Source organism: Pelophylax lessonae (assembly GCF_965119305.1).
Source record: "Pelophylax lessonae genome assembly, chromosome: 3".
Lineage (NCBI taxonomy): Eukaryota > Metazoa > Chordata > Amphibia > Anura > Ranidae > Pelophylax > Pelophylax lessonae.
Genome location: NC_138770.1, coordinates 19,968,501 through 19,986,952, shown reverse-complemented (window position 1 = coordinate 19,986,952; position 18,452 = coordinate 19,968,501). Strand labels below are relative to the sequence as shown.

At 41.5% G+C, this 18,452-nt stretch overlaps 3 protein-coding genes across 3 annotated transcripts in view; 1 reads left to right on the top strand and 2 right to left on the bottom strand.

Annotated features, from left to right (window-relative positions):
* Nucleotides 1-18,452, top strand: part of LOC309550241 (uncharacterized protein) — a gene marked incomplete at its 3' end in the record, with an annotated part of 240,442 nt that overhangs the window by 151,927 nt on the left and 70,063 nt on the right. The window lies entirely within an intron of this gene.
* Nucleotides 1-18,452, bottom strand: part of LOC309548817 (uncharacterized protein) — a gene marked incomplete at its 5' end in the record, with an annotated part of 54,909 nt that overhangs the window by 15,631 nt on the left and 20,826 nt on the right. The gene's annotated exons all lie outside the window — the stretch shown is intronic.
* On the bottom strand, nucleotides 10,029-12,768 carry LOC309548818 (uncharacterized protein; the record flags this gene model as incomplete). The annotated part of the gene is made up of 2 exons (XM_082248756.1): nucleotides 10,029-11,029; nucleotides 12,639-12,768. The coding sequence occupies 2 exons, from the start codon at nucleotides 12,766-12,768 to the stop codon at nucleotides 10,029-10,031; spliced, it is 1,131 nt and encodes a 376-aa protein (XP_082104882.1).

Here is an 18,452-nt window from a genome sequence, read left to right as displayed (position 1 = left end):
GTCGGGAAAATTATTATTTCTTTTTTTTTTGTTGTTTTTTTACAGAAAGTTGTCACTAAATGATATATTGCTCACACATGCCATGTGTATATGTGAAATGACACCCCAAAATACATTCTGCTGCTTCTCCTGAGTACAGGGATACCCCATGTGTGAGACTTTTTGGCAGCGTAGCTGTGTACGCGCCCCCGAAAACCAATCCACATCTTCAGGTTTTCTAATGGCGTAAATTGCTGATTTTACCCCTGACTACCTGTCACAGTTTCAGAGGCCCTGAAATTTCAAGATAGCACAAAACCCCCCCAAATGACCCCATTTTGCAAAGTAGACACTCCAAGCTATTGGCTGAGAAGCATGGTGAGTCCATGGAATAGTTTATATTTTGCCACAAGTTTCGGGAAAATAATTTTTTTTTTTTTTTTAACACAAAGTTGTCAGTAAATGATATAATGCTCACGCATGCCATGGGTATATGTGAAATGACACCCCAAAATACATTCTGCTGCTTCTCCTGAGTACAGGGATACCCCATGTGTGAGACTTTTTTGCAGTCTAGCCGAGTACAGGACCCCGAAAACCAACCTCCACTTTCAGGCTTTCCAAGGGCGTAAATTGTTGATTTCACTCCTGACTACCTATCACAGTTTCGGAGGCCCTAAAATTCCAAGATAGCACAAAACCCCCCCAAATGACCCAATTTTGCAAAGTAGACACTCCAATCTATTTGCTGAGAGGCATGGTGAGTATTTTGCAGCTCTCATTTTTTTTGGAAAATGAAGAAAAAACAGGAAAATGCATTTTTTTTCCTCTTTTTTCAATTTCCAAAACTTTGTGACAAAAAGTGAGATCTGCAAAACACTCAACATGCCTCTCTGCAAATAGCTCAGGGTGTCTACTTTCCAAAATGGGGTCATTTGGGGGGGTTTTGTGCTATCTTGGAATTTTAGGGCCTCCGAAACTGTGATAGGTAGTCAGGAGTGAAATCAACAATTTACGCCCTTGGAAAGCCTGAAAGTGGAGGTTGGTTTTCGGGGTCCTGTACTCGGCTAGACTGCAAAAAAGTCTCACACATGGGGTATCCCTGTACTCAGGAGAAGCAGCAGAATGTATTTTGGGGTGTCATTTTACATATACCCATGGCATGTGTGAGCAATATATCATTTACTGACAGCTTTGTGTAAAAAAAAAAAAAATATATATATATATATATATATATATATATATTTCCCGGAACTTGTGGCAAAATATAAAATATTCCATGGACTCACCATGCCTCTCAGCAAACAGCTTGGGGTGTCTACTTTCCAAAATGGGGTCATTTGGGGGGGTTTTGTGCTATCTTGGAATTTTAGGGCCTCCGAAACTGTGATAGGTAGTCAGGAGTGAAATCAACAATTTACGCCTTTGGAAAGCCTGAAAGTGGAGGTTGGTTTTCGGGGTCCTGTACTCGGCTAGACTGCAAAAAAGTCTCACACATGGGGTATCCCTGTACTCAGGAGAAGCAGCAGAATGTATTTTGGGGTATCATTTCACATATACCCATGGCATGTGTGAGCAATATATCATTTACTGACAGCTTTGTGTAAAAAAAAAAAATATATATATATATATATATATATATATTTCCCGGAACTTGTGGCAAAATATAAAATATTCCATGGACTCACCATGCCTCTCAGCAAATAGCTTGGGGTGTCTACTTTCCAAAATGGGGTCATTTGGGGGGGTTTTGTGCTATCTTGGAATTTTAGGGCCTCCGAAACTGCGACAGGTAGTGCAGAGGTGACATGAACAATTTACGCCATTAGAAAACCTGAGAGTGTTGATTGGTTTTCGCGGTCCTGTACACAGCTAGGCTCCCAAAAAGTCTCACACATGGGGCATCCCCATACTCAGGAGAAGCGGCAGAATGTATTTTGGGGTGTCATTCCACATATACCCATGTCATGTGTGAGAAATTTATCTTTTAGTGACAACGTTGTGTAAAAAAAAAAAATTAAAAAAAAAAATTGTAATTTTCCCGAAACTTGTGGCAAAATATAAAATATTCCATGGACTCACCATGCCTCTCAGCAAACAGCTTGGGGTGTCTACTTTCCAAAATGGGGTCATTTGGGGGGGTTTTGTGGCATCTTGACATTTCAGGGCCTCCTAAACCGTTATAGGTAGTGAGAAAATGCAATGAAAAATGTACGCCCTTTGAAATTCTGATGGTGGTGATTTGTTTTCCGGCTCCCGTACACAGCTACGCTCCCAAAAAGTCTCACATATGTGGTATTCCTGTACTCAGGAGAAGCAGCAGAATATATTTTGGGGTGTAATTACACATATACCCATGGCATGTGTGAGCAATATATCATTTCAATGACAACTTTGTGTAAAAAAAAAAAAAAAAATTTTTTTAGTCATTTTTCAAACACCTGTGACAAAAAAATAAAATATTCAATAAGCTCAACATGCCTCTCAGAACATTCCTTAGGATGTCTACTTTCCAAAAAGTGGTAGTTTGGGGGGGTTTTGTACTGCCCCGCCATTTTAGCACTTCATGAAATGAGATAGGCAGTCAGAAATTAAAGCTTCGTAAATTTCAGTATTTACACCATAGTTTGTAGACGCTATAACTTTTGCGCAAACCAATAAAAATACGCTCATTGATTTTTTTTTTGTCAAAGACCTGTAGCTTAATATATTTTGGCCAAAAAAAATGACATAAATTGAGTATATTGGATATTTTTTAAAAGACAAAGTTGAAAATGTCATTTTTTTGCAAAATTTTCGCTCTTTTTTTATTAATATCGCAAAAAATAAAAAGCGCAGAGGTGATCAAATGCCACCAAAAGAAAGCTCTGTTTGTGGGAAAAAAAGGACGTAAATTTCGTTTAGGTACAGCATTGCATGACCGAGCAATTATCAGTTAAAGTCACGAAGTGCCAAGTTGAAAAAAGGGGTCTGGTCCTTTAGCAGCCAAATCCTCCGGGGCTTAAGTGGTTAAAGGAGTGAGGTCTCTACGATGCAAACCCTGCAACTGTGTGATCCAACTTCCTTTTTGTAGAAGCTCTGAGCTCAGCGCTGCTGCGACGGATGAGATAGCAAACTGCGCTTGAACTTGAATCATAGATGGCCTCATTTTTTTCCCACTGACGGGACGGTTTCTCCTTCCAATGGCCACAGTACGTCCCTGCCCTAAAGTCTGAAGGACAGTAAGCTGGCTCATTGTTTAGACCATTTTGAGACCGTCTGATCTAGAAGAATACTACTATGAGCTTCAGAACTCTAATGCAGAAGCAAAAAGTTGGGTGAACCTTGGACTGAAGAGCCTGAGCCTGGGAACAGAGTTTGAAGTTTCTCTTGGGGAAGAAAAACTCTTGCTTGAGCTGTGTTTAGGATGAGACTCAGATATTCTAAGTGATGAGTTGGTTCCAGTACTGAGCTTGAAGGTTCAGGACCCAGTTGAACCTTTGCAATATCAGGACAGTTCTAGCTATGCTGTCAGCCAGAACCTAAGCTAATGGAGGTGTTCCAGATATCCCACAACGGTAATGCCCTTGGAGCACAGCAAGGCTAGTCCTGGGGGCCAGCGCCTCGGTCAACATTCAAAGTGCAGAAGAGAAGATGGAAGACCCACAGCAAAGGGGAGGAATTGCTGGTGTGCCAAAAAAACATGAATATTAAAGTATCCATCCTTGATGTCCTCAGAGTTTAGAAAGTCTCATTGATTATACAGGTATTGGCAGGAATTGTTAGATAAGCAAAATTCTTTATATGATATTGTGCGGTCTCTGGATCCCGTTCTATTTCTTCTGGGGTGCGTAGATTCTCCACAATGGATCATGACCAGGTAGTGGCTATTACAAGATCACTTTTTATGGTTGTTGGTGCCCCAGGTCAAGTATGGGATTTTATGGGCAGGAGTATGCGACAATAAGCAGAAATAGTATAATACACAAAATTATTTTGCAATAAATTTTGTGTATTATACTATTTCTGCTTATTGTCGCATACTCCTGCCCATAAAATCCCATACTTGACCTGGGGCACCAACAACCACAAACAACTTCGTCGGGATGGTGGCAGAAACGATTATAATCTTCCAATGTAAGATCCAAAAAACTTATCTCTACAAGATCACTTTTTATACAGTAAGCCTCATGTTGGGTTTCACCCAGTCCTCCTGCCCTCGGAGACTGGATCCGGGAAATGGATAAACGAATGTTTGAGGCATATACTCATGCTCAACATAATGCCTCCCGGAATTTTGAAAAAGAGTTGAAAAAATGGAAGGATGCATGTATAGTAAAAGGTTGGGTATGTCCTCTCTTATTGGTGGAGAGGGACAGGTCAGGGACAACCTGGTTTTCCATGCCAGGTGACTTGGACTGTCCACAGAATGGACCGCATTGTCCCACAATGACACGATGTTGTGTTGTTGGGGACTGGAATGGAACTGGGCAAATGGAGCTGTCTAGAACAGTGGTCTCCAAACTGTGGCCCAGGGACCAGATTCCCTTTGCTTGCTTTTATCTGGCCCTTGGGGCACAATTTCTCCCACTGACATCAATGATGGTGCAGAGTTTCTCCCAATGACATCAATGGTGGGGCAGAATTCTTCCCAATGACACCAGTGATGGGGCACAATCCCTCCCACTGACACCAACGATACAGCACTGTGTTACATTAACTGAGAATTGCACGGTCGTGCAGCGCTGTACCCCAAAAAATATATATTTCCTTTTTTCCCACAAATAGAACGTTCTTTTGGTGGTATTTGGTCACCTCTACGGTTTTGTGCTATAAACAAATAAAAAAGACAGATGATTTTGACAAAAAAATATATATATATATATATTCTTTTATTTTTTGCTTTAAAACATCCAATTAAAAAATCTAATTTCTTCATCAGTTTAGGCCAATATGTATTCTGCTACATATTTTTGATAAAAAAATCCCAATACGTGTATATTGATCAGTTTGCGCAAAAGTTATCGCGTCTACAAACGGTGGGATATTTTTATAGAATTTTAATTTTTTCTAGTAATGGCGGCGATCAGCGACTTATAGCGAGACTGTGACATTGCGGTGGACAAATTTCACAGCTAACTGCAACTTTTTTGGGGACCAGTGGCACCAATACAGTGATAAGTGCTAAAAAAGTATGCACTGTCACTGTACTAATGACATTGGCAGGGAGGGGGTTAATATCAGGGGGCGATCAAAGGGTTAAATGCGTTCCTAGGGAGTGCTTACTCACTGTGGAGGAGGCACTTTAACTGTGGGAAGGCAGAGATCTGTGTTCCTGCTCAGAAACACACAGGAAGCTCGGGTTGCCACCTTTTCTTTAAGCCAAACCCAAACACTATAGCCACGCACGGCAACATTTTATTTTTCTGTTTCAATATGTTTGTTTTTCGAGGAGAGTAGAGAATTCAATACAACACAAATATCGCCCACACAGGAGCTATTAATGTTCAGGTAATACAGGAAGAATAAAGATGAGACATAGATTAAAATTTATACAACAATGTAAACCTTTGTATCGTAACGATAATAGTAAATGATTAATGCAGCGGGGCAAAGAACAGGATAGGGAGAGAATTCCCCCGAGGGCCGGGTAAAGCTGTTAGGCAACATTTTATTTTTAAGTCTACGCTGTAGACTCTGATGTAAAGGGGGACGCTAAAGTAAGGGGGTTTCTGCTCACCAAACCTCCCACTTGCATCAGAGTTGCCAGTGCTCCCCCTTCAATTAGGGTTCCCAAAGCCCCCCTTACATCAGAGTCCACAGAGCACCCCTTAAATCTTACCTTAGTGTACTCACTCACTTGGAGGCACGAGAGAGAAGGGAGGGAATTCAGAAACACAGACATTGGATAGTGAGCTCACTTTACTGAGGATGGAGGCTCAGGCATCGAAGCCTTTCATCCACGATGTATCTGCCAGTTGCTGAGCTTCAAACTTCCAGCCCACACATCCCTTTCCTGAGGCACGGAACGCCAGGGATTGGAGTGTGGGTGGGCAGACAGAGGGGTAGGGGTGGGAGAAAGAGGAGTAAATCAAGCCCTTTCTTCTCTCCTGTCTGTGTATGGGGGTGGAGCCGGGGTGTGCACATATATGCACTCAGGGGTTGTGGTACTTGGGGAGCCACAGTCCATTCCGAATATTGTGTCTGGGTTTCAGGTGGCCTGAAACCCAGACATATGATTCAAAATCCGAACTGTCCAGGTGAATCCTAGATAGGGGGCAACCCTACAGGAAGCACCAGCTAGGTATAGTATCCTGTTTAAAGGGTTTTAATAGTGAAGGATTAAAATCACTCACTTGAGGTAAAATATACAAGTGCTCAACTGGTGTCAAAGTCTGTGGATCCTCCTAGAACCATCCTTCAGGACCGCTGTCCTCTGTTCCGGCTGCTGGGCAGAGAGATGCTGGCTCTGGAGCCTGGAGGAGCCCCAAGAAGCCACGCTAACCAGTGACATCCCCGGAAGGATAGGAGGTACCAGACGAGAAGGAAAGCAAGGCTACGTGCTTAGAGTATTTGGCTCCTTCTACAGGCCTTTCTTCTTGGTCTATACAGAGCCAGTCACAACTCTGAGGACAGCAGTCGCAGTTGGTCCCATGCATTCCTTTATTGTACCCCCATAACCAAAGACCAGTGACGTTTTCTGGATTTAAAGAGTCCATTTTTTTAATCATGAAAAAAAAAAATGTTTTTTTTTTTGTTTTTTGTTTTTTCTTTTTTAGAATACATGTGAGGTGTGAGGTCTTTTTGACCCCAGATCTCACATTAAAGAGGACCTGTCCTGCCTATTTCTATTACAAGGGATGTTTACCTTCCTTGTAATAGTAATAAAAGTGATAAAAAAAAACAACATTTTTAAAAGGACCGTGTAAAAATAAAAAAAAGATAAAATATATAGAAAAAAAAAAATTAAAGTGCCCGTCCTGTTACCTCGTGCGCAGAAGCGAATGCATATGCAAGCCCCGCCCACACATGTAAAAAGTGTTCAAACCACACATGTGAGGTATCGCCGCGATCATTAGAGCGAGAGCAATAATTTTAGCCCTAGAACTTCTCTGCAATTCTAAGCTGGTAACCTATAGAAATTTGTAAAATACCAAAGTTTGTCACCATTCCACGAGCGTGCGCCATTTTGAAGCATGACATGTTGGGTATCTATTTAGTCGACTTAACATTATATTTCACATTGTAGAAAGAAATTGGGCTAATTTTAATGTTTTTTTTTCACAAAAAAGTGCTTTATTGAGGTAATAAAAACAGGTAACAATTGAAATTTTTATTTTTTTTAAGTAGAAAAAGTGTATTTTTTTCCAAAAGAAATTGAGTTTGTAATACTGTGTGATAAAAAAAATTTGCAACGATCTCTATTTTATTCTCTTGGGTCTCTGCTAAAAATAAATATATTTCCCTGTTAATGTGTAGTGCAATGATCTTTGTAACACTCACCTTACTTTTCCTTATTGTTTATACCTGTTTTTGGTGTAGTGACTGGGTTTGTAACCCTCTTTTCTGAGAGTGATGTGTTTTACTTTTGTATACCCGGTACTTTAATAAAGTTGGAGTTTAAAAAAAAAAAAAAAATATATATATATATATATATATATATAATGTTTGGGGGGTCAGCAAGTTATTTTCTAGCAAAAAAAAAAAATACTGACTTTAACTTGTAAACAAGTGTCAGAAAAAGGTGCGGTCCAGAAGTGATTTTCCTCAATCCCACAACTGCACAATCTCATATAATCACACATTGATAGAATTGACACATTTAATCCCCGAGGAAAGGCCAGAGCTTTAACAAGATGGATTTTGCAGCTTACCATCCCCGTCTCATGCAGAGACCCACATGGCACTCGCTCTCTGTTATCTTTTAAAGGGAACAGTGCATAAAATATTTACTTTTGCTGTATTGTGTAAATATTATAAATTAGACTCACCAGTCCTGCCGCAGGATTCTGTTTGAAAATAGGAATCCAATCTTCACCCATCACGGTGAGCTTGGTCTTGGTGACCTTCAAGGACTGGGTACCCTATATAAGAGGGGCCACGGACTTGGACCTGTAGAGCGCCCTGCACGGAGCACCTTTGGGGTTTGGTATTCCAAGGGTCCGGATCCCAGGGTCCAGCACCTAAAAAGGACAACATTACAGGTAAAACCTTGTATCTTCTCCCCGAGGCTCGGGTACCATCTTTTTAGTCCATTGACTGTTTAGGATGGATCCGATAGCTAACCCCTTAGATTCAGAGATCTTTGATTGGGGGCTGTAGAATAATCTTCTTTGAAGACAAATGTGGAGAGACTCTCCACTGTGACCATCACCTTTAGACACTGGCGAAAAAAATAGGAGGTACTTCCTGTGTGGGAGGGGTTATATAGGGGGGACATCCTTTCTGATTGGTTGCCAGTGTCCTTCACCTGTAGATGGCTATATATCCAATATGTTAGGATTTATGGCTCTGTGTCCCGTGATGTACGAAAAGATGAGAAGACTCGGCACAGAATATTGTACGAAGAGTTTTTATTGTACAAGATCAGAATAAGCGATTACCACACAGTAATGATATGAATAAAATAAAGCTTAAATCTTTTATAATAGAATTAACCAATGTGTCAAATGTATTAATAATCAGACATTGGTTGGACCAATAAGAAGCCGGCTACTTCAATGAATCAAAAAGGATCAACACGAAGCAACCAAAAGAAAGGGTTCACCAGTGAAAGATAAGTCCTGATTGGCTGCTGTGGGTTAATGCATGTTACAGTGATCTTTTTCCATCCAGTAGGTTAGATCTATATACATATTTATAAATAGAACACAAAAAGAATAAAGCATTTCCCGTTAGGTCCTCATACAGTTGCATGATAGGCCATGTATTGTCCTGATTGCTCGCTTATTGTCCCATGTATTGTCATGATTATCCATCTGTTGCCCTATGTTCTCTGATGATTGCCCACTTGTTGCGCATTCCATTTTTATGAATGTCCATCTGTTGCCCCATGTATTCTGATGATTGCCCACTGGTTGCCCCATGTATTATCATGAATGTTCACCTGTTGCCTCATGCATTGCCATAATTGTCCATCTCTTGCCCCCTATAATGTCATGATTGCCCACTTGTTGCCCCATGTATTGTAATGATTTCCTGCCTGTTGTCTCATGTGGGGAGGGATCGGTAAAGGTAGACAGTTGAGCCATGATTTTACCACCCCCCCTTAAGCTTAAATGGCAGCCGGATAGGGCGGTACACATGCCACTGCAATTTGCGGCTGCTGCAAACCTCACACCCCCACCGTCACATTGGGCAATGCTATTCATCTGAATGGGGTTGTGCCGCAACAGCCCCGATGCATACGATTGCAGCGTACTGGCGTGGGCTTTACAGGGTTAACATAAGGGCTCCCAGCTGCCTGCCAACCCCACAGCGGGTCAGAGGGCGATGCGGGTGTAAACCAATCCAGAGTGGACTGTGGTGGTTTCACATTTGTTTATGGACTAAACAGTTCCACCCGTTACAATGCAGCGTCCATTTCCCGTAGTACCAGCAGGGGGTGCACTCTGATGTTTCATTATATTTCCTTTATTTTTAAACATTTCCCGCACTGTGAACATGAAAACGGAGCCTCTAATATAAGTGTGAATTCTTTGCCGTTTGAAACGTACATAATGAGTGAAACATTTCCCGCACTCTGAACATGAAATAGGACGCTCGCCCGTATGAACTTTCTGGTTTCTAAGAAATAAACCTTTGTTTGGAAAACATTTCCCGCACTTGTAACATTAAAAAGGGCGCTCAGCTGTGTGTAAGTAGGTGTTCTTTCTTAGTTAAACATTTCCCGCACTCGGCACAAGATTAGAGATGCTCGTCTGTATGAATTTTCTGGTGTCTAACAAGTAAACATTTGCGCAAAAACATTTCCCGCACTCTGAACATGAATAGAGACGCTCAACTGTTTGTATTCTCTAAAGGCTAAGAAGGTTTCTTTTACTAATAAAACATTTCCAGCACTCTGAACATTAACAGGGAAGCTCACCTCTGTGAATTCTCTGATGGCGAAGAAGGTTTCCTTTCTCATTAAAACATTTCCTGCACTCTAAACATGAATAGGGACGCTCACCTGTGTGTATTCTCTGATGGCGAAGAAGGCTTTTTTTGTGACTAAAACATTTCCCGCACTCTGAACATGAATAGGGATGCTCAGCTGTATGTATTCTCTGATGACTAAGAAGGTGTCCTTTATCTTTAAAACTTTTCCCGCACTCTGAACATGAATAGGGACGCTCACCTGTGTGTATTCTCTGATGACTAAGAAGGTTTCCTTTATCATTAAAACTTTTCCCGCACTCTGAACATGAATAGGGACGCTCACCTGTGTGTATTCTCTGATGCCTAAGAAGGTGTCCTTTATCATTAAAACTTTTCCCGCACTCTGAACATGAATAGAGACGCACACCTGTGTGTATTCTCTGATGCCTAAGAAGGTGTCCTTTATTATTGAAACATTTCCCGCACTCTGAACATGAATAGGGATGCTCACCTGTGTGTATTCTCTGATGGCTAATAAGGCTTTTTTTGTGTTTCAAACTTTTCCCGCACTCTGAACATGAATAGGGACACTCAGCTGTGTGTATTCTCTGATGGGTAAGAAGGCTACCTTTAAGATTAAAACATTTCCCGCACTCTGAACATGAATAGGGACGCTCACCTGTGTGTATTCTCTGATGGGTAAGAAGGTGTCCTTTATTATTAAAACTTTTCCCGCACTCTGAACATGAATAGGAACGCTCACCTGTGTGTATTCTCTGATGGATAAGAAGGTGTCCTTTATTATTAAAACTTTTCCCACACTCTGAACATGAATAGGGTCGCTCCCCTGTATGAGTTCTCTGGTGCCGAAGAAGGCTTCTTTTTTGACTAAAACATTTCCCGCACTCTGAACATGAATAGGGACACTCCCCTGTGTGAATTGTCTGGTGCTGAAGAAGGTATCTTTTCTTTTTAAAACATTTCCCACACTCTGAACATGAGAATGAATTCTCTCCTGTATGGTATAAAGAAGATTCCCTGAGATGAGATGGTTTCCCGCACCCGTCGGCACTGTCAGATATTAGAGGACTATGTGAAGTATCAGGAGATTCCAATGATCTCCTCCAATGGTGAGGTCTGTCATGTATATTATGAGGAACGGGATTTACTTCTGGAGAAGATGCCATGTCATTATCTTCTGTAGTCACATCTTCCTCCGATGTCCTTCTATTCCCACCACAGAGTCCGTCTGTCAGAAGACAAGAAAAATTACCAAGAGTTTTCCACACTCATATACACTGCTCAACACTTTATAATCAGAGTATAGCATCAAGTCAGGGAAACCCCTGGGATATTCATCTGGTCAGTCAAGTAGCAGAGGGGGTTGTTACCAACAGGTGCACTAGATGGGCAACAATGAGACGACCTCCAAAACAGGAATGGTTTTACAGGTGGAGGCCACTGACATTTTCCCTACTCACCTATTTGAGTGTTTGTCACTAGTTTTGCATTTGGCTGGGGTCAGTGTCACTACTGGTAGCATGAGGCCATACCTGGACCCTATAGAGGTTGCACAGGCAGCCCAACTCCTCCAGGATGGCACATCAATACCTCCCATTGCCAGAAGGTTTGCCTGTCCAGCTCTCCTAGAGTAACCTCCTGTCTCCTGGAATCTCCTCCATGCTCCTGAGACTGTGCTGGGAGACACAGCCGTAGAAAGTCCTTAACCCATCAGCAGGACCGGTATCTGCTCCTTTGTGCAAGGAGGACCAGGATGAGCGCTGCCAGAGCCCTACAAAATGACCTCCAGCAGGACACTGGTGTGAATGTCTCTGACCAAACAATCAGAAACAGACTTCATGGAGTTGGGGGAGGAGCCTGTCAATGGTGCCAACGCTGAGTGCGAGCTGAGGCACCGTGAAGCTATGTCCAGCAAAATGATAGGAGGAGCCCGCAGCCATCCACCAGCACCGACCGGCTAAACCCACCCATTCACCCATCCGAAAACCCCCCATGAGACTTATCTGAGGAGCCCTTGTCCGCTGGTACGCACCGGACACTGCTGATGCAGCCGGTCTCGCTGCGGGAAGACAGTGGGGGGGCTGAACTACGAGGCTGATCCGCCAGAGCCGAAGACTGCTGCTGGCCGCGGGAGAGAGGCGGGCACTAGACCAGTCGGAATGTGAGACACCGCCGAGCGGCCAGAGTCCCGTGACACTCGGAGGGGACCGCACCTGGCGGGAGCTGAGAGAGTCGGCAAGCAGAGAACGGAGGTGCAGGTGCAGAGGAAGAGGACACAGGGATCGGTGACCGTACTGGATTGGTGAGAGGGCGAAAGCCCCCCCCCCCCCCGCTCTAACATACTGTACTTGAAAGTTACATAATAACAGTCACATCCCTGAGGATAGTCCACACTACACCTCCATTAACAGACAGACAGTCTACAATACACTAACAGTGCAGGCGGCAGTCAGGAATGTAAATTAATATTAAACCAGTATACCAGTGGAAGATACGGGGCGAGCAGATCAGCCCCCGCCGGAGCGGTGAGAGGGAAAAAAAGACCCCCTCCTATTACATCACATTTAAAAGCTACATACTGTTAGCATTACCCTCATGAATCTGCTTCACTAAAAACTCTGTACCTACAAGATAGACTATACCACAGCCCCACAGTAAAGATCTATACTCAGCGAAGATACCATATTTATAGCCTGATCTCAGATACATTTACGGAGAAGATAGTACAGAGAGAAGAAGGGGTCCAGTTAAAATTAAAATTGGAAAAACTGTATGAAAAATTAATGGAATTAAATAGATAAGGAGCTCTCTGACTCTATCCTCCTGCATTAAGGGGGGTTATTAGCTGGGATCTCCCTCCGGAATAACCCCTTGAGATATTAATGAGACAAACAATTAGAATTACCTCTACAGTAAACCCCCCTCCATTGCGGGGGTTACGTTCCGTACCCAGCCGCGAAAAGTGAAATTCCGCGAAATAGAAAAACCCTATTAAAATGCATTGTAGGCATGTTTATTTTACTGTCACTTTACGTGTAGAAGCATTTTAAGGTCTTTAAACACACTTTTAAAACAATAGAAACTCATTTAAACACATAAAAGATACTATGAGACATAGCAAGAGCTATGGAAAACACAAAAATATTTCATTTTTAATGATTTATATAGTAAAATAACATTACAAAAAAAAAACGCGAATTACCGGGACTGCAAAAACTGAACCGCGATGGAGCGGGGGATTACTGTATATCATTGAGGAATTAACAAGATAAGTTCTAAGCAAACCCCGAACAGATACTGGACAGTGTTTGAAGGAAGTCCCTTTGATCCTCCTATCCTTGCCCCATAAGGGGACATGTGTATGACTCCCCCCTTCCCCCATTTACTTTCCACTGCTCACCCTCCCCTGTTTTGGGTTGGATAAAGAGTTTCCCAAAGAACTACAAGGACAAAAACAACTATGAAGAACAAACAGACAAAAGAAGGGGCGGGGAAAACAACAAAGTTAACGGCTAGTCCAAGGACAATTAAAATGTATATAACCCCAGATGGAAAAGGGCAAAATCCAACACCTGAAAAGCAATTGGTGGTAAAACCAAAACAAACTACTGAAGGAAATAAAAAAACAAAAAAGCAAAAACTTACAGGAGTAAATGAGGAATATAGTGTGAAAGCTCACAGCTAATGGGGGATAGTGAATCGGGAAGAGAGGAGGAAATGAGGATTAAGGACCAACCACCCACAAAAAGAGAGATAATGGAAATGTTTGCTAATCTAGAGAAATCAATCAAAACTGAAATGGCGACTTTTCATAGAGAAATGGGACATATCCTGACCAGAGTGGAGGAAGCAGAAAAAAGAACAGACGAACAGGGAAGAGAGATGAAAGAATTAAAGGAGCAGATGAAAAAAATACAGTTAGAACAAAGGAATATGATATATAAAATGGAGGATCAGGAGAATAGAAACAGAAGGAAGAACTTGAGGATCAGAGGGTTGCCGGAGAAAGAAAAAGAGGAAAAACTAGAGGAAATGCTGGAAAGTGTGTTTAATCCCCTTCTGGGAAAAGCAATTACAGATAAAATGGAAATCGAAAGACTCCATAGAATACGAAAACCACCAAATATACCAAGAGAGAAAACGAGAAATGTCATAGTAAGGTTCCACAAATATGAAACCCGAGCCCAGATCTGGGAAAAAATGAGAGATAGACCTGTACTAAGATATGAAGGAGTAGAGGTACAGGTGTTCCCGGACCTTTCAAAGGAAACAATTAATAGAAAACGCATTTTAAAGACCAATAGTGGAAACCTTAAAGAAGCATAATATACAGTATTTTTGGAGCTACCCAGCTGGACTAGGAGTTTGGAGAGAGGGGGAAGACTACTTTCTTAAGATTTCCTGAGGACATTCAAGTTTTTTGTAATACTTTAAAAATCCCAGTAATAAAAATACCGGGGTAGACAGATCAGGTAGCCCTAGACGGGGAAATGGAGGAAAAAGATCAGCGGCAAGGATAATCCCAGAAGAGTCCAATATGAAAGCAGTAAAAGAGGAATTAAGGACAGGAAATGGGAAAAAAACAGGTGGGGGGGGGGTGGAGGTCGGGAGGGGAGGAGGAAGGAAGCTAAAATAGAAATATTACAGTCTGGACGGCTCCACGAGGGAAGATGTACGCACAAACCTACAACCCAATATAGGGAAGAAGGGAGGAGTTGGCGAGCAAAGACAGAGTTCAACCCCGGAGATATGTCGATTAAAGTGGAGAGGAAGTAAATCGACTATCCTAGCCAAGGGTGGGGGTAAAGCTAGGTACCCATGGGGAGGGGAGAGGGAGATGGGGAGGGAGGGGGAGGAGGGATGGTGTGGAGTGGGGTGGGTTAGGGGAAATTAATAGTATAAGTGTACTCAGTCGCTATAGTAAAAATAGATTCTTATTTTCCAATCAGGGATCAGTCCTTTGGGGACACCTAAGAATAAGTAGTTTCCATATTGAATATAAATTTCTATTTTTGGAATCAGCCCTCAGGAGATGCCAGCCTATTAATCCTATAAGTACCAAGGGGGAAAAAATTAGGAGTAAAGCTAGGGAAAATAGTAAAATAAAGTGATGGGAGCGGTTAATTATATGTCTTATAATGTGCAAGGGTTTAGCTTGCCAGTGAAGAGACAAAAAATCATGGAGGAAATTAAGTTTCTGGATGCCGATGTGGTTTTTCTTCAAGAGACCCACATTACGCATGTCTCAAACATCAGACTATATTCCCGAAACCATCCTTTATGGTACTATGCAGATACTCTTAAGATAAAATCAAGTGGGGTAGCAATAGGATTTTGGTAAACAAAAAGGGGTGGATATTGCGCTCAGCAATCAAAACTCACAATAAAGTGCTTATGTGCATAATCAAGCCGATATTGTAACCATATTTAGCAACAACTGCAATATTAGGTAGAAAACACAAATCAGCTAGTATTTGAGTAAATAGATAAATACATATAATAAATAAATAAAGTCCTTCTTAAGGTGATTATCGTGAGTGAATAAATAGATAAACAGTCCTTAAAGTGCTAAATGCAGAGTGATGTCTCAGCATAAGCACTTTATTGTGAGTTTTGATTGCTGAGCACAATATCCACCACTTTTTGTTTACAGTTATCACGTATTTACGTTTTTATTGCAGCTTGTAGTGTGGAAGAAATTCCCACAATTGTATTATTCACAAATTTTGTTGGTTTGGCACTTATTAACGATTAATTTGTCAAATATCACTCCTTTGCGCAGTTCCCTTTTTTGGTTTGCGCCAAAAATATTTTTTTCTAGCAATAGGATTTGCCAGAGGCATGAGATTTGTTCTGGAAGACAGGCTGGTAGACCCAGAGGGTAGATTCCTCTTTTTGAAAGGGAAGTTAAACGAGGAAGAGGTCACATTAGCAAATATTTATAGCCCAAATGAAGGACAGGTATTTTTGCTGGGGAAGATCCTGGGGAAATTAACACATTTTAAAAAAAGGAGGAGTGATCTTGGCGGGGGACCTCAACTTGAGCCTCAACCCAAAGATGGATAGTACATCGCAGAACCATAGGTTTTCGAACCACCTGATTAAGGAGGTGAGAAGAAAGTTATATCAGAACCAATTAGCAGATATATGGAGAATACTCCATCCAAAAGAAAAGGATTATACCTACTACTCAAATGTACATGCGACATATTCAAGAATTGATTATCTTCTTGTAGAACATCGTTGGATTGAGAAAGTACTTGAGGCGAGAGTTGGGATTAGGACCCTGTCAGATCACTCCCCCATTACAGTGAAAATGAAGATGGGCAGAGACCAACCTAAAATGACCACATGGAAAATGAATGAAGATTTGATTAGGGATAAAAAATGGGGAAGGGAAATAGAGAATGAGTTGGAATTCTATTTTCAAAAAAATGACATTGAGGAGACACCTAAAAATATAATATGGGAAGCACAAAAGGCCTATATGCAAGGTATATTAATCTCAAAAGGAGTACAGAGGAAAAAAGAAAGATCTAATAAAAAAACTGGATTAATGAAAGAAATATATGACATGGAGCAAAAGCATAAAAAAATAATAAAGGAAGATTTGACTCTCCTACTGCAAAAAAAAGAGGAATTAAAGGACTTATTGGAACAGGAAACCAGACAGGAATTTAATAGGGTGGCTAGAGAGAAATATGTGGAGGGGAACAAAATCGGGAAAAATTTAGCAAGGATCCTTAAAAAAAAAAAAGCAATGAACTTTATTGATAAAATGGGGAAATAGTGCACTCAACTACTGAAATAGCAAGAGAATTTCAAAATTATTACGAGGACCTTTATGCTGTAAGAGGGGATGGTAAACAAGAAAACAAGTTTGACAGAGGCGAGAGGATTAAAACTTACCTGGAAAAGGCTAAAATGAAAAAAATAGAAAAGGAAAAACGAATACATTTAGAGACGCCAATTACAGAACAGGAGATAATAAGAGCAAACCAGATGGGTTTACTATTACTTATTACAAACAGTATAAAGATTTACTTGTCCCAAGGTTGAAAGGATATATGAATGGACTAGGTACCCAGTTCAATATGAGTAAAGAAGCCCTCTTAGCCTCGATCACAGTCATCTTAAAGGAAGAGAAGGACCCAACACTATGCTCTAGCTATAGACCTATTTCTTTCTTAAATGCAGATACTAAGTTGTTTTATAAAAATCTTAGCGACAAGAATGAAAGGGTTGATGGTGGAGTGGATCCATAACGATCAAGTAGGGTTCATACCAGGAAGGCAAGGGAGAGATAATGGGATTAGAACAATACTCCTGATGAAACAAATGCTTAAAAACAAAACACCCAGTGTGATACTGTCAATTGATGCGGAGAAAGCATTTGACAGAGTCAACTGGGAGTTTATGAGAACTCTGGAGGAATTAGGTATAGGACCCAGAATGATGGCTTGGATAAGTACATTGTATAGTCGACCATCAGCGAGAATAAAAATTAACGGGACACTGTCTGAACCATTCGATATGTATAATGGAACAAGACAGGGATGTCCCCTATCTCCAATGCTTTTTGTTATCTCTTTGGAACCCTTGTTAGCTACAATAAGAGAATGCACAGATATTAAGGGAGTGGAAGTTGGGGGGGGGGGGGGGTAGAGCATAGAGTCGCAGCATTTGCTGACGACTTGTTGCTCTATGTCTCCAACCCAAGGATTTCCCTACCTAATATAATTAAAGTCCTAAAGCAATATGGAGAATTTTCAAATTTAAAAATTAACCAAACGAAATCTGAAATACTAAGCATTAAAATGAGTATACAAGAGAGTAATAGTTTAAAACATGGGTGTCCAACCTTTTGGCTTCTCTGGGCCACATTGAGTGTAGAGAAATTTTCTCGGGCCGCATATAAAATATATACTATAGTTAAGGTATATAAGTAATAAAATGCCGGCGTGCCCCCCCCCCCCCCCGCACTAATTTAACACAACTAGAGGATGATCAAATGAAATGGAATCAGTATACAGAGGTTTAATTCTTCTGAGAGACAATAAACACTCAAACCACCATGACCACTTCAGTGATTTGAAGTGGTAATGGTGGTAGGAGTCAGAAACACTGCACATGGTCACCTCCCCGCCCCCCCCCCCCCCCCCGAGGCAGCCTCTGCCTACCGTTAGTTGGGAGCTGCTGTGGCCATGCCCCCAACCCAATTTCCTTCCTCCCTAGCAACAAAATAAATTGTCTGGGGGCAGTGGGTCGCATTGCCTGTGGTTCCGGGCCGCAGGTTGGACATGCCTGGTTTAAAAAGTGAATTTCCCTTTGTATGGAGGAGAGAGGAGTTAAAATACCTAGGTATCCAACTAACGCCTACTCCAGAAAGATTA